The sequence below is a fragment of the Leptosomus discolor genome, chromosome 1, assembly GCF_034619465.1.
Source record: "Leptosomus discolor isolate bLepDis1 chromosome 1, bLepDis1.hap2, whole genome shotgun sequence".
NCBI lineage: Eukaryota > Metazoa > Chordata > Aves > Leptosomiformes > Leptosomidae > Leptosomus > Leptosomus discolor.
Genome location: NC_141391.1, coordinates 152,322,899 through 152,339,798, shown reverse-complemented (window position 1 = coordinate 152,339,798; position 16,900 = coordinate 152,322,899). Strand labels below are relative to the sequence as shown.

At 46.4% G+C, this 16,900-nt stretch overlaps 1 protein-coding gene across 3 annotated transcripts in view; it reads left to right on the top strand.

Annotated features, from left to right (window-relative positions):
- The first annotated feature begins 5,199 nt into the window (after positions 1–5,199).
- The window catches only part of TMTC1 (transmembrane O-mannosyltransferase targeting cadherins 1), a 141,622-nt gene continuing 129,921 nt past the window's right edge, over positions 5,200–16,900 (top strand). The window contains exon 1 of one of the 3 annotated variants that reach the window (XM_086467427.1): positions 5,200–5,513. In XM_086467427.1, coding sequence (XP_086323553.1) covers positions 5,200–5,513 — 314 coding nt within the window. The remainder of the gene's footprint in view (positions 5,514–16,900) is intronic. The other 2 variants (XM_086467439.1, XM_086467434.1) reach the window with 2 other exon arrangements.

Sequence of the window (16,900 nt, the reverse complement as noted above, 5' to 3'; positions counted from 1 at the left end):
CTTATGCCATAGTCTGCCTCCACTCTGTAGGTGAAGAATCCCATTATTCTCATTACTGGGACTTGTCCCTCCTTTTTATTGTCCCTGACCTTTGAACTGTGGCTGCCAAACCCAAGTCACTTTGCACCGTTTGCTGTCTGCCTCTTCACTGTTAAATCACAGATGTTCCAGCCACTGTGGGGTTTCAAAGACCCTGTACAATCCTGCCCATAGACTAAGGCTTAACCTGGGTCTCTTCGAAGGCAGAAAATGCATTTGTTGTATGAGCTGAAAAAGAGATTCCCTCTAATCCAGTAACAACTATGGCAAGCTTTTTCTCAGCTTGAAATCTCTCATTTTACACAAGCATATGAAATAGGCGACAAATGGATCTAAAAATGGGTCATAGAGGATTCTGTGGGGATGGGAAATGTTCATCCATGGGGATCCACTAAGCAGTGCTTCCACGTGATATCTTCTTGTTTATATAGCTTTGTACAACTGAGGGGTTTGAATTTTCAGGGCTAATATTTAGCACACTCTGTGACTGCCACAGGGAAAAGGTTTCTTAGGGGGTTGTGGGCTGAATTTGAAATACTACATCCCTATTGAAAAGGAGAGGTCACCCTGAGGATACTGGATTGCTTTGTCTCCTAAGGAACACAGGACCGAGGTACTAAGTCAAGTCCTTCTCCTTGTACTACTTCTGGCCCTTGGCCACAGTTGAAAGTGAAAGCAAAACCATAGGAACTTTCACTGGGCTTTAGGAAGAATTCACCAAAGAGAAACTTTCTGTAGTCTGCACAGACCTAAAAGCAATTTGGTAACAAGCAAAAGGGATCATAATTAGGATTTTTCCAGCCCAGTCCAGTACAGTCTTTCACTGCACTGTTACAGTGCTCCCCGTAACTCCAAAGTTCAAATCCTACTTGATGCCTGCACTGAAGTCCTTGGAAGGGCTCTGGACTGCGTGGATTGCTCTCTGTCTCTCTGAAGCTCTTCCAACACAGGTGACACACTGGATTAAATATGCCAAACTCAGTTCCTAGTTTTGCAACACTCCTTCATTCAGGATGGTAATTTCCCTTAACAGCTGGCAGAATCTGGTAGCTGGCTCATTCTTTAATTATTTTTTTTTGTTTTTAACCATAGGAACATAATCTGTATCAATCAAAGATTATATGCGTGGCGGATACAGAGTTTCATCCTGGGGCTACTGAAATGAATTGCAAAACCATTCAGTAACTGACTACAAGCAGAAATCAATTGTACCAGTTACCAAATTACTTAGTTTAAATGTAAAAGTATTTGTTCAGACAGCAAGAAACTATTTACATGTGCTACTTTTGAAATTTACCTCTAGCTATGACCATATGGTAATTTAACTTTTAAATTGTATTTACCGCATTCTTATGCTTTAATCAGTCAACGCAAAGCTAAACTCTTCAGAACTCCACGTTTAAGCTTGAAACTCAAAACTTCTGCAGTTTTGCTCTGCCTTTGAGCAGTTGCCATCTTCAGATAATAACAGATCAATCAGTGCTCAACCCTTTGAAGCGTAACAGTTCAAATGTGTCTGCTGCCTTGTATACCCGACCGTATGTTTTACTCCGAGTGGAGGCTGAAGTTTCCTACTTCAGAAGTAATGAGCTCTGCTCAATTAGCAGAGCAAGATTTTTTGTGAGCATCGCACGTAATTAGTTTCAAGGTCTCTAGTTTTAACAGCCATTTGTTAACAATCTTTTTATATAGCTGGCATGAAACTTGTGATTCAAATACAAGTAGGCAGTCAAATAGCTGGAGTGCTTCAGCTGCATTCATGATTCCAGAACCCAGCTAGGCTTTTTTGAGAAGCACTTTGGCTTTACATTTCAGAAGCGATGACATGGCTACTCTAGGTAGTGAAAGAATCAAGGCTTGCAGGAGGAGGAAGTACTTCTTATCAGATCAGATATTTTTCGGAAGAGGTAAAGCAGCTGTGGAGCAAACCATCCCATCATTCGATTCCCTTCTTTCTCCCTTTTTCCTCTCCTTCTAGGTATATGCCTGCTTATGTGTGTACGGACTTAAGACCCCACGCACAGCGGTGTTGAACGTGTGTTCTGCTCTCTGGTTTCTGACCTTTTGCTGTCAATTTCTTTATAGGTGATCAGAACTTCTAGCAATAGACAACACCTTGAATTCAGTCTATGACAGTGACTGCTACATGACAAGGTAATGTCTCCCTTTACGGACTGAAAGGAGAAGACTATGTGCCTGTATTTCAGCAGGTCTTGGTGTGAAGAAGAGGAGGTCTTCCTCCATGGTGGCTGGAGCATTACTTTGTCTCTTTCAGGCGTTTGCCTGAGGGGAGAAAGATCAGATCTATCTTGAAGAAGTGAGAATGGATTTTCTTCTCAAAAAAGAAACTTGACAAATCAATGTTAACTACACTTTGTGCGTAACATTTCGATGAGCGCCTGAGAAAACAGATGAGCAAGTACATAGGGTTTTTCTCCATTGCAAACGCTAGGTTTCCATGCCAGATGAAAGCCAATGGTCAGTGTTAGTGGCCTCCTAAGCAAAGTGAGGGCAGAAGAAGTCCTGAATGGGTCAGGACCGCCATCTCTTCCTACACTTTTTGGTGTTGCCAAGCATGGCGGGTTACAAAAGTCAATGGGAAATCATAGATGAGATGTTATTTATTCCATAGAGTACGTCTATTGTACTATGTGACGCCATGTATGCTCCTGTCATAAGATACTGACAGTAAACCCCTTGATTAGAAAATCGTATTTTATCACCTCTTCATAATTTATCTTTTTTGAAAACTGCCTTTTTGGTGAGCTTTATGTAGGGAACTAGTCAAGCTCAAAGGGTAGACAGTGGAACTTGTGACACAGCAGGGATGTGTACCACAGCCCTGGATCAAGAATGGAGATAGCTGTCCCCTGCCCCAACATCAGGTTTCCTGATGGCAGCCCTGGGCCCTGTTTCATGGCAGGAGTGGGCTGTCAGTGGCTGCCCCCAGCCTGTGATGAAGGAGGACAGAAGGTTGAAAGACACCAGTGAGAAAGGCTGTGTGGACCCTGGTGTGTGTGGGTGGACCAGAGACACAGGGATCTTGTGGGGAGGGACAGCCTGCCAGGGCCCAGCTGGGCTGCCAGGTGAGTTGAGTTTGCTGGGGTCACACCAGCAGTGCTGCTGAGCCCCCTTCAGGCTGTCTAGCTCACCCACGTGAGGTACATCTACCCCGGAGATTAGTTAGACCCTCAGCTGCCCATTTCAGAACTACAGGGGATTGCAGATTTTGTTTGGTGGAGTAGTTTAGGGTTTCAAATACTACCTGGAGTCTACTGTAAGGCAATTTAAATATTACACACGTTGGTTTTGCTTTCATCAGCATTACAGTCCATCCTTACCCTCATTCCTTCTCCCAGTAATTCTCACCATTTTAATTTATGTTAACAAAAAGTCCTGATTCCAACTTTTAGGCATGTCTGCAATAGTGACTTTATTTACAGAGCTGCTGGGCACTCGTGGGCTTTGGCACTTCAGTGCCTCTGGATACCAGGCTGTTTCTCCTTCTGTGCCCATGCACAGATGTTGGAGTCTAGCTTTAAGTGCCCAAGCTTTGAAACTTTGGCAAAAATGAATCCCAACACACCACGATGAACAGTCTCCCATGCTGGGGAAAGCTCCAGGGAGCCGACTGCCAAAATGTCATTAGCCACTTAAAGGGAAAGTTTGAGTGATGGCCCTGCTTCTGGTGGAGTTTCCTTCTGTCCCGGATATAAACACACTGTCCTAGTCAGAGTTAACTGTTATTTTTAGCTATGACAAAAGTCCATCTGAAAAGCCTGTTCTGTTGCACTTGGAAAATACCAGATCACTCAGAGTGCCAAATATGCTGGGGGAAAAAGCATTCCTGGAGAGGGCTCGCCCCGGACAGTCTGCATGAACTCTTCACGGCTTCCGTTCCCCTCTTCTTCCCACACGCAGGCAGGCACGCTCACACGCACACACATACACACACAGAGCAGCTTGGAACGGCACTGGCGGCTGGTGAGCCGTGCTCGGTGTATCTTTTTTCAAGAACAAATTCAAAGCATGTCCAGTATGTTCATTCACCTAATTGAACCTAAGCTTCTTTGCCAAGTGGTGTTCTTTCTTTCTTTGGTTACAAGCAGGAGGTTTTATTTAAATGGTAAAAAATTGTTAATAGAGTCCTTGTTTTTCTGTCTTCTGAAAAAGCCACGGCCACATACCTTTTATACATGGATGAATAGATGACCTGAACATGGCCTTTACTTAGGCAAAAGTTACTGAGAGTTGTCACACAAGAAAGGTTGCGTATGGGAAGGGATGGACATGCTGCTGTCGTCAGAACAATGCTTTGGAGAAGGCAGCTCTCTGGTGGTTTTGGAAGAGGGACAGGTGATGGACCAGAGTAGAGAAGACAAGTTCCATGGCACCAAAATGCTTTCCCCACCAGCAGGACACAGCGGGGGACTGTTTGGCACAGACGATGCTGCAGCCTGGATGGTGTGGACCAGCCCTGATGCTGCGGAGCAGCACGGATGCGGTGGAGTGGATCGTCAAGCACGCTGTGGATGCTGCGGAGCGGTGTGGATTCCGTGGAGCCGGCTGGGACGCTCCTACTCCCCAGGTGAGCGTGGAAAGGGGCACAGGGAGGCTACTCCTGCCCGTGGAGGGGGACGCCGGCGAGGGGGGGACGCAGGAGGCCCTGGCACCGGGCGGCAAGGCAGCCTGGCACCTCTCCCCCGCCAGTGACGGGAGGGGACCCGCCGCACCAGGGCTCCGCTCCCAGCCCCGCAGCACACCCCGCCCGCCGGCAGCACGGCCTCGCGTGGGTGCTGCCGTGCCGTGCCGCGCCGTGCCGTGCGCGCCTCCCTCCTCCCGTGTGCGGGGGCCACCCGGGGCAGAGCCCACCGCGCCGACGGGCTGAGGTGGCGGCGGGGTGACAGCGCGGCAAGGAGCATGCGTGCGGAGGGGTGGGGGGGGAGGAGGAGGAGGAGGAAGAGGAGGAGGAGGGATGGCGCGGGGAGGCGGCCGCTGTTTATTTGCAGCCGGGCAGGCTGCGCCTCGGCAGAGCGCGGGCGGCCGGCGGCGGTCCCGCTGCCCGCCCCGCACCATGCGGGCGCCGCTGCCTCCCCGCGCCGCAGCGGCGGAGCCGGAGCCGGGGCAGGGGCAGCCAGCGCGGCGCCCCGCACCCGCGCCATGGTGACGGGCTCGGCGCTGGGCTCCCGCAGCCGGGACCGAGCCCCGCCGCCCTCCTACCCGTCCCCGTCGGCGGGCGGGCGGCGCGGCGGGGCGGTGGCGGCGGCGGTGCTGGCGGGGCTGTGCGTCCTCTGCTACGGCAACTCCCTGCGGGGCGAGTTCGTGCACGACGACGTCTGGGCCATCGTGAACAACCCCGACGTGAGGGCGGCCGCCCCCGTGGCCGCCGCCTTCGCCAACGACTTCTGGGGCAAGCGGATGGCCGAGAACACCAGCCACAAGTCCTACCGGCCTCTCTGCGTCCTCACCTTCAAGTAAGTGCCCGCCGCAGGCTCTCCCGTGCCCGGGCGGAGGGAGGCGGCCACCCTCGAGGGAGGGGGGGGCGGTCAGGTGGGTCCCCCCCGGCACCGTCTCCTCTCGGCTTCGTGATTCAGCATTTCTGGCCGGAGCCGTGTGGGACGGGGTGCGCCCCGAGGGGGCGGGAGGGCGCTTCAGGCGGTGTTCCCGCGGCCCGGCCCGGTAGAAGTTAACCGGAGGAGAGGAACGATAAGGAGGCGCTGCGGGGGAGCCCGCCGCTCTCCCGGCCAGTGCCCCGCTTCCCTCGCCGTTTGGGAACAGGTGGCGCCTCATCCCCGGGCTGACGGGGGATGAAAGGGAAAACCGAGCGTTTCGGAAAGCTCTCCTGGCTGTGAGAAAGGCGTTCGAATTGAATTCCCCGTGAGTGCCTCCTCTGCTTTATCTCCAGTACTTTTCTCTGCCATTTCAATGCTCGTGCCGGAAACTTCCCCGGTGCTGTTTTGAAGCAGACCCATAGTCACCCCCACCTTTCTTTTTCACGCTAAGCGAAGGGGGCTGCCCCCGGGGTAGGGCGCCGTGCCTCGCAGCCAGCCTCGGAGTTCCCCGCCAGCCTCGTCTGCCTTAGATGTTCCCTGTGTGCCGGGCAGAGTTGCTGAGGAGGAGTTTCGGTTTTACGGGAATAAAGAGAAGTTGAGTAGCGGCAAAGTGACTGACAGTTACCATCGCTAATCCTAGAAGGAAAACCCAGACGCCTCTCTCTCTCTCTCTCCTCGGAGAATAATTTGTCGCAGATCAGCTTAGTTACAATTCATACAGTTTGGCATACTTTCCATTAGCTTGTTCTTTTTTTAATTTATTCTGATGAAACATAAGTGATAGTGAATGTTTACCGCGTTTTAGTATTTGAAAATGATACGGGTGTTTGTTTAGACAAACTAGTGATGTTCAGCACTAGGGTCCTGTTTGTAGGTGATTGGTAGATGGTTGTTACAAACCTATGGCAGGTGTCTGGAACAAACTGTATACACAGTGGTAAGTATGCCAGGAGGAGATGTTACTGGTGTCTGGTTGGCTCTGCTAATTAATTATTCATTAAAATACCGGAGTTATAAATAACATTTATGAACTATGTGAAAATTGCATGTTTCTGTGAGGCAAGAGCAGTTTTAGGGAACGCAGCATCCCTTGGGCACTCCCACAGAGCACTTGCTGCCCAGAGGTTGTAAGGGTGGGCTTGGAGGCGAGAGCTCCTCTATCGACTATCTGGGGAAGCAGGGCTGAATGGGCACAGGGTGGCATATCCCCTGTAAAGCAAAACTGAGCAGCACAGACCCTTGCAAACTGGATTGTTTAGGACAGGATTCGTACCTTCTCCTTGAAGGGGCTCTCAGCAGGTTTCTGTAGAGAGTGGAGGGGCTGTAGGCAGCCAGAGGCAAAGACAGCTTTGTGCACCTTCTCCATCGGGTGTCGAGCCAAACTGTCGCAGTTTAGGGAGCAGTCTGATTAATGCATTCCTCCAGCAGTACATCTGGGGGTTAATTTGAGAGGTGAGTGAACCTGCATGTGTCACCACTGACTGTGTTCCATGCGATACTGGTGCCGGACTTGGCCTCCTGGATCGGGTTGCAGGACTCAGGTTATGTTATGCTAATTGGCAAAAGAATCTTAAACTTTAATAATGGAATGGAAACTAAACGCTTTAGTTCCCATTTATATGTCTCAACTCTGAACTGGTTTTGCCTTTCCTATTTAAAGGAGGGGGGGGGTATGTGCAAAAAAAAAAAAAAGAAGATGAAGTGCTGTCTCTGTCTTGTCCTTTTTGGAAATTAGTGAGACTAATTTTGTGAGCAACATTTCATCCTCAAGTGCTTGTAATAACCATACAGCTAAGACATAGGGTCAAAGGCAGAGTCATTTGTTCACCGCTTGGCATTGCATTTGGAATAGGGAAGGAATCACTTATCTTCCCTGGCTGCAGAGGAAGATTATTTCCACCATGTCCCAAATATCCTTCCAGCCCTCCAGTTTCCACATTCTTCCCGTTTCATGTCTAGCAGTAGGGTGTCAGAGGAAGACGATAAGATCTGGGTGGAGTGGATCCTCCAAACCCAGTGCTTCCAAAGAGGCTGCAGGGAGCTTTTGCCAAGCTTCATGGAGCCCCTGCCTGAGCCATCCACCCCTGCCTTGCCCAGCAGGAGGTTGCTAGTTGTGCTGTGTCTTACTGCAGAAGGAAAAAGGATTTACCCTGATGCTTGTAAAATGCTCAACAGAAATGGACTTCTAACAGAATAGGAATGAATACTGTTTCTTTATACTTTTGTTAGAATTTATGGCATCCGTGTAGGATACTTGAGAAAACTGTGACGTGTGCTTTGCAGGATGTTGCTGAGGAAGGGAAGTGGGGACCAAAGTATTCTGGTCTCTTTATTTTTTTTTATTTGCTTGTTTTATTTCTTTTCTTGTGCTAATTTGGTCAAATCCAAGGCATTTTAATAGTAGCATGATTTTTTTTTTTTATACCTGCCTAGTGGCTCTGCTTCTGTTGCCTGAAACTTTCATCTGGAAAGGCTTGTTTTGAGTCTTGCTGTACTAAGATTAAAAGTCTGGGAGATCTCCAAACTGCATGCACAGAACAGATGTGAAGGGTGGGCTGAAATTTGTATCTACAGATCCATCAATCTACAGAAGCTTTGTCTCAGTCTCTTTTCTGTCCTTTGTGGCTGTGAAAGTAAGAGGAAGGACTCATGATGCCCTGTGGACTTTTCATTAGGCTGAACATATCCTACATATATGCTACGTATTCCTGAAATGATCTCAATTTAAAAAATTTATCACCCATCTGTCAGAAAAATCTTAAGCAGACATTGCTGAAATTTTCTAACAGTAGTTCAGTGTCCCTGATGAATTGGAAATCTTAAGTGACAGCCCTCATTCCAGTAGACTAATGCTCTGGAGCCAAACAGTGGAAAGAGCTCAAGTATTTGACATTATTCACACCGGATCTGTCGGTATGAATGATCAGAGGAAAGTAAGAGAGGCCCATGTCACTGGAACCATGAAGCAAAACTTAAAATACTCACAGAACTGCTGCATTGTTTTGTGTGGGTTAACGTCAGAAGGGGAAAAAAAGCCAACACATGGGCTATTGAATTAAATAATGTTTGCTTTGTGTCTTTGAACTTCTCTCACCTTTTCTCTTGACTTCAATAAAGTAAAGGAGTGTTAAAACTAGTTGGTTCAGAAACATTCCTATTGCACGTGGGTAGCTGTTAGGTGATAGGTCTAGCACAACTCCTCATCTGCACAGAAGCTGAGATGTAGGCAATGGTTTTGCTTCGTCCTTAGGAAAAAATTACTTTGTGCTCTCTTCTCCAGTTACTGTCCCTCAGAGATGTTTACCTGCAGCTATTTTCTTCTCCAAGAAGTGATTCAATATGCTTCTTACTAAAGAAGGCAGGTTTCTGGACTCGGAGTATACTATCTCTTGGTGTCTTCCCTATAAAATGTTAAGATGAAGTGGGGGGGTGGGGGGTGGGGGGGTGGGGGGAAGAACTGCCAGTTTTGTAATTCTCTCAGGATTTTATATTTAAACTGAGTGCTTTCTGTCTTACACCTTGTCTCCACTAACAGAAGTTCAGTGAATCATTTATTCCCTCAGTAGCACTTAAGTTATTCCTTAGTTCCAGTGGTTTTGCAAAAATGTTTCTCAGCTATTGAAGCAGAAGGTGCAATCCTCAGTGCTGCCTCCCTCCCTCTTTCTTTTTTTGTCTGCCAAAACCCCAATTAGGTAGATTTTCAGCCCAGAAACAAGCAGGTGATGGAGGTTTGATGTAGTCAGCAATACAGCAGACTTAGCCTGAAGGTATGCAGTGCTAGGAAATGGTGAGCCTTTTGAAAAAACCCAGTGCCAAGATTTAAAGATTCTTAATCGGAGATGAGCCTGCTGGTTTTGCAGGTTGTCAAGAAGTGGAGGCCCTGCCTCCTCAGCCTCTTTGGTAGTGGGATGGAGGGCACTGCCAAGGGAGATGCTGGTGAGGGAGGTGCCTCAAGTAATAGGTCACCAGGGACAAAAGACTGGACGAAAAGGAAAAGGTGGTGATGTGTCTAGGCTACGTAGCTGTGACAGAGACTCAGGAGGATGACAGTGGGTAGAGAAGCACAGGAGGTACATGGTCTTACTTGAAGGAGGTGGGAGTGACTGTTCACTGGGAATGTGCTTGGCTCTGTGGGTAGGGTGTAAGGGTGTCCACTCCAGCTGCTGCTGGGTGGCTTTGGTGGCCCAGGAGGAGAGGAGCTGGGGGAGACAGGCTGTAAAGGGGAGCGCAACTCTCTCACCAGAAAAGACATAGACTCACAATTAGTCCACAGAGCCATTCTACTAGTACTCTGGCTGGAAAAAAAAAAATGGCAAAAATGATAAATTAAAAAGTCAAGGCTGTGTTCAGCTGCCGACTGCAGAACGGATGACCCTCCATGTCTGCTCACCGAGGCTGCTAGCCGGTGATGGCTCAGGTACATACACGCCTAGGAAGTAAATGGGACCCTTCAGCAACGGTTCAGTATTCTGTGTGGGCACCGAGAGCCCTATGTAAGACTACCAGTGGCTTCGGATCAAGGCCTTAAGTGACTGTGAGCTTGGGTTAGATGTAAATACATAGCCAAAGAAAGAATTATTTCAATAATTCACTGCCAACCTTCTGATCTATTTAGTTGCTTACAGCTGATCCTTCTGTTTTTTCAGCTGTATCAGTGGCATGAGTTTCAAGGACAGGGAGCTTAAGAAAACCAAAACAACCCAGGGAAGAAAAAAAGACCTTAGATTTTATTTGTTCTTGATTTAATGCTGTATTACAGTTTGACATCACAGGGTAATATAGTGGAGCTATAATGTGTCAGGTTAAATACACAGTGCACAAGTATTTTCTTCACTCTGTACATCTATATTAGGGCAATATCGCCATGTTTAAGATTGTGTCAGTATTTCTCCTGTACAGCTTAGTCTAATATTTCTACCCTAGCTATAGCAATCACTCTCCATACTGATACTGTGATACCTGCCATGAAATTGATGTAGTGCTGGTGTAGCCACAGCGGGCGAGGTGGAATTTGTGAAGAGGAGGCAGTTGCTTTTATTAGACTGGTTGTGTTATAGTTGGAATATACGGACACATTTCTAGGCATAAAGCTTTTCTTCTGGCCCACAGCAGAGTGCCTTGCTGCCATTTCAGGTCTGGGAGAGGATGCGTGTGCCTCAAAGCTTGTTTTTTCCCAGTTCCCGGTACACAGAAGTGGTGTTCCTTGTTCCCCCGCAATGTAATTTTTACAGCAGGTGTCTAGTGGGTTTGGTTGTAGGTTTGGGTGGTGTTTCTCTAGGGGGACGGGCAGTGTTGCTTGCATTCCCTGGGACGAGGACAGGACTCCTGGAAAGGGTCGGAGGAAGCTCCCTGCCCGGGGAGGGAGGGTGCAGACCCAGCTGGGAACCCCTGCTACTTGCAGAGGTGAGGACCTGCCCGGAAGGAGAGGTATGTACAAAGCATGTAGAACTTCTACCTAGTCACAACATTTTCTCAGTCCTTAATAAAATTTATCTGTCTCTTGAATTAAAAGCCTTTTATTGTGAGGGAAAGAATTCACTAAAAGTCTAGGCAGATTTTCCTGAAAGACTTGGCTGAGGTGAATCCAGTCACGCCTATGTTTGCTGCTTGCTTCAGTGATGTTTTGCCTCTAACACCTACCAGTTCCTGGGGATTTTCTCTCATCTGGCATCCTATTCCTATTGCACCAATGTCACCCTTAATTTTCTTTTGTTGTCTTTTACCTAAAACGCTCAGCTTTCGACCAACCTTCTTCCCCACAGGAGCATCCCTGTCAATACTCTTTAGAGTCCATGAAAATAAAGTACTCTGGCTGCTGCTGGTTAGCTAAAGGCATTTCTCTGCATTTACTTGCTCTGCTTCTGACTGCTTTCCTGGGCTTTCTCATTTATTGTCTCTCAGATTTAAAGAAAGAAAGGAAACAAGAAAAGGGTTGTTCTCTTTTCACTCACTATACATGTTCTTTTTCTTTCTTTGCTTCTGTATAAATGAAAATGGCGTTTCCTTCATGGTCTGCAGCTTGAGCTGAAAGATTACCAAACTCATTTCAAATTTGGTGGAGAACTCTTGTACCCCAGTTTGAAATACAGTCTTTATTAGGCCTAATAACTTTAGGCTGGATTTCTGTTAGTGTTATTTTATCTTCTCAGTGAGTGACTGTCCTAGCTTGGCTGTTGCTTACTTCTCATCTCTTTCTCTCTGCACTCGGAAGAGGACTGCTTGTTGGCTGCTGAAGAGTTTCACGAGATGTTTGTTTCCATCAGTGCGTTGCTCTTGCTGAGATGCTACTTAAGAATAATTTTGAAGACAAACTCTCTTTTTTTCAAAATCTAGGTAAAATGACACCTGGTTTGTCAGTTTACAAATCGCCATCATCTGGCTTTTTTTTTTTTTTTTTTTTTTAAATTTTCCAAGGCCGTTTGTGGAGACAAATCTAAAGCTGTGTGAATGATCCTTTTGGTATTCTTAGCACAAGAATGATCATCAAACCACGCTTTCTAGGTTTTCACTGGAAATTTCTGCTCTGGCATATTTGCCATGCCCAAGGTGATGCTGCTTCCCAGTCTAATTGTGATTTCTGTTACCTTTTCCTAACCATGCTGGAAAGCAATAACCTGCTTTGAAAGCCAACACTTAACCAGTGCTCTTTAAGTGATGACTATTGTGCTCCAAGGGAATTGCTATAGCTTGGGAATTGATATGGCCTCTGTCTTCTCACCCTTCCCTATTACAGCAAATCAAGTAACAAACCATTTAAGCCTTATTGTCCATTTACTTCTGAGGCATTGTACTGTACTGTGAAAAGATTATCAACACAAATCAGCGCAAATTGCTGTTGCACTGTGGGCGAAACTCTGCCCTGCTTGTGCTGGCCATTGCACGAATGCTGCTGCAAAGGGGGCTTATTTTCCTTTTACTGCTACAGGTTTTTCATTAATCTTTGAGCAGTTTCCACATAGGACTTTAACCATTATAGCCGCTGATGCAGCTGCACCACTTTTGGAGTGCAAGTGCTCATTTTGCTGGCACGCAGTAGATGCATCTGTGGAGTTTATAAGGAGATTGCACTGTGCACTGAAATTGGGCATTAGTTTGCATAAAGTTTGCCATATATATCGCACAATCCCAAAAGGAAGGGAAGATCACAGGAAACTTAATCCATCCTTGTATGTTAGATTAATTTATATAAATCTGCATGTGAGCCTTCCTCTATAAAAACTGTGAGGGTTTTATGAGGTGTGGGATGCTCTGAGACTTTCCATTAAGTGTTACTTGCTATAACAAATTACCATTATTATCCTGTGCATTTCTATTTCATAACATGTTGTGGGTTTTGTTAGTCTTTTGAAAATAATAAAACAGATTAAACTAAACAAGAGCTGCCCAGGGATAATAACAAAGTCTATAAAAAGAGAAACTCTGCAATTACGGTTTACATTATTATTAAATCATAAGAGGCCTTAAAAAAAGTTGAATGAGTCTTCGTATGTACAAGTGGATAAAAAGCACTATATTAGAGCCTGGGGGTACTGGTGATTATATATCGTAACTGAATACGTATGGGCTTTGCCTGTAAGCCCATACGCTTGCAGCATAGACCCCTCTGGTTTTGCGTCTGTGACGAGGAAGTCAGTGAATCCCGCTTGATTTCTAGGCTTCCTTTATGGGGAGTTGCTTACCCAAGAAGATGTGTCCCTGCCTGATGACATATCTAGAGGAGGAGTAAGTGTCCATGGCATGAGGGTAGCATGGTGCATGGTCCCTGCTCTACAAATGCCATTCTTCAAACAAGGCAGCTGTGCTGGGGGGAGGGAGGGCGAGTGGGTGACTGGGGGTCCTGATAGGTGTTGCTTACTCTTTTAAGAGCGAGGATGATTTTGCTTTCTTCTGGAGAGCTCTTTTATAAGCGCTACTCAGTGGACCTTCAACAGCTGGTGCCTGTGAAGGTCTTTTGCTGAGAGGTGGAGCTATGTAATTCCTTTTCCTGGAGTGGATGGTGGAGGAACGGAAAAGCTGGCAAGGCAAACTACACCACTGTTCCTGGAAAACATCCATTAGCCTTACAAAATCAAGGGATTTCTGTGTTGGGGCATATATCTTATTTTGGTATACTTCCTGCTTGGGCATGTAGTTTTGGCAGTGCTCTGCCTTGGGTGTGACATGCTGAACCACACATGCTGCAACGCTTGAATGCAAAGACCAGTGTTGGGAAAAGAGTCTTTGCTTGAATCCATGTTTCAGTGCAGCCTTCTCTGCCCTGGTGAGGCATGTGATTGATGCTGAGATTTCTGTAATGAGATTTTGTTTTGGTGGTAGCTTGGGTGATGTTGATCATCTCTATTAGAAGATGCCTGTCAATATCACCTAGTATTGAGATACTGCTCTTTGGTGTATGTGCTGTTCCCCTCCTTTTCCCCTGGGCCTTTTGAGGGCCTTTGCATTTGAATGGCCATTCACTTCTCAGGAGGCTTAGCACCCTCTTCACTTCCAGGGACTATTTCAGAAGAGGTGTTGAAGTAATGCAAAACTCTTCTTCTCTGAGTGTTTTGCAGGTGGCTCCCCTGAAGAAAGACCTCCTTGTCCGAGATGGTGGTGTCTCCTCTTTCAAGTGTCTCCATTCCTAGGAGCATGGTCACTTGCTTTGTTCAGCCCCAAATCTTTAGAATACTATTTGCAAACACCTGCCTGGTTTGATGAACAGTCAGTTCAAAAAGCCTGTCCAGCCCAAAGCATCTGCTCTCTGAGCTGTGCGCTCCACCAAGGCCATAACACATTTCTTACAAGTTGTGCTTTAGCTCAGACAGATGTTACTATCTTCATGCAGAAGTGGCTATGGTCTTCCAGCCTACACGATGCTGTAATTAGAAATGATGGTAGTATTGGTGTCTTTGGGGCTTGCAACTAAAAAAATTGAAGTATTTTCCCCATTTGTCAGCCAGTTTAGATACAGAAATAAAGACAACCCCTCCCCCACTGGAGTACTGTTGTTGCCTGCCAGAGCTTCTGTTCATGAACCTTAAGTTGGAGAAACACCACTTCTTACTTAATTTTGAGTTTCCTATCTCTGTTTTACTTCCTTTGTTTGCTGAGCCATATACCAGGTATAATTACTACATGACTCTGTGGTAATGCTGCTGCTGGTAAACAAAGACAAGACTGAATCTCTGTAAGGATATTAAAGTTTAAGAAGGGAGAAGTCATTTTTGATTTACCCACCTCCTGCTCCCTTGCCCAGAAGTTGGTCTGCAGTGGAGCAAATTTGGCTTCCCATAGTAGGCAGCTTTTTTCACACCCTATGGGGGGTGTGAGTATGCTGGGGAACTTTGCAAAGTTCTTGTGATTTGGATTAGAGCTGTTTGGAGCCCCAGATTTGCTCACCCATTTGATGTACAATAAACTCAGCCACTGCTAAGATTTTGAAATCATTCTGCTGGGATTGTTTCAGGACAAAAGAATGTTTCCTTCATTGCCATGTGGCCTAATTTCTTACGACAAAGAGCTTTAGCAGCAAAAAACCACGGGTGTGAATATAGCACCTGCACACATTCATGTTTAGTGTTCATGGACCACCAAAGATGGTATTTAAAACATACACTGAGGCATGCTTGCAGTCAGATTTTGCGGTTTAATGGAAGGCTTATCTGAATACCATGGTGATGTTATGTTTGTGTTTGGTTCTGCCTTTGTTTGTTTGTTTGTTTGTTTGTTTTAAAGAACACACAGGGGAATAGCCAAGCTGTGAAGCTGATGCTTTTGCATAGCTATTTTCAGTAACTTACATCAGGTAACTCACAGCTTACAAGCCTCCTTGACTTGATGTTTGCCCCAAGAAGATGCATGAAGAACGCACCCTGCTTGTGGGATAGGTGATCTGATGGGGGCAGGAAGATCCTTCCCCTACCAGGTTCTGCCTTTCTTGCCAGTAGACCTGTTTTGCAGGACGGGAAGTGATCAGATGTGATGCACGGAGACGAATGAGAGATTTTTTCAGGAGTATTGTCTGATGTCATGTTTTTAGTGATTGCTCCTTATAACTTGGCCAAATAAATAAATAAATGAGAGTCTCTCACATTTTGGTGCATGGGTTCATATCTGATAGCCTGAGCACGCGTTGCCCTCACTGTCCTCACCCACCCGCATCTGCTTTCTCCATAAATCAGGTTGCCAGTGCACACTTTGGCATTTGAGGGGGAGAAATAGTGATGACTGTGCTCCATCCAGCTGATTTACAGCCAGAAATGATTCATTTGTATAAAGAATGGGTTCTGCAGGTGGTCCCTGCCATTGCACATGTCTGCAGGTGCCTCTGAGTGGGAATTTCAGCTCCTTTGGGGCAGGGTGGTCCTACGCTGCCCCTTGTTCCCCGCAGCGTGCTGAAAACGAGATTTAAGTCTGGGGGTTCCTGCTGCTGTAGTGTATTTACAGCTGAAACTCTGGCTGGATGTCTGTTACTGCCATTTGCTGTGGTTTGTCATTCTGTGCTGGTAGAAATGAGGAAAAGTGATGTGTGCTGCTACCCTGAATTGCAGGAGAAATGGGGGGAAAAAAAGAAAAAGCCCCAACTCTTCATGTATTCTTGAACCACACAGACCGATGTCTTGTCAAAATGTAGCTGCATCAACCCATACTTCAAAGGGAAAGGTCAACTCATGCTGACATCTTGCTTTTCCCAAACTCTCTGGGTTTCAGCTATTGCCTCCACACACACTCCAGTGGGAGCAACATAGGAATGCTCAAGTAAGACTCCTGGTCTGGTAAAGTTAGTTTGGCCTGGAAAATGCAGCCAAGGACAGATAGCACTCTGTTGCTTATGAGTAAGGAATGCAGAGAGTATTTATAAAAAGCATATGTTGTCTGGCCCTCACAGACACACCATACCTCCTCTGTGTCACCAAAAAACTAAGGTATGCTTAGTAGCAACAACTCAGTGGCTTTGCTGTTGCATCACGCATGTCGTGGGAGACCTGGAGTCTGTTAGTAATAACAGGAAGGATTATTGACCCTTTAGCATGTTTACAGCTACATGCGAAATATTTAGATTGAGTCATCTTTTCACTGGGTGTCTTGTAGTTTTTGTTAGAAATGTCCTTTAACATTAGTGCTTCCAAATTCCTTGTTCATATATGGAGTCTTCCCTAAATAGAGACACCATGTGTATGTATGTATTTGTCCAAATGTACAGATGCAGTTAATTCTGAAGAGAATTGAGTTATCTTCAACTGCATGTAAGGCAAAGCCTGTCAACAGCTGTTAAGCAAGCAGGCTGTAAAAAACAGTGACCAGAAAAATGTGTTACTATGCGCTGTCAA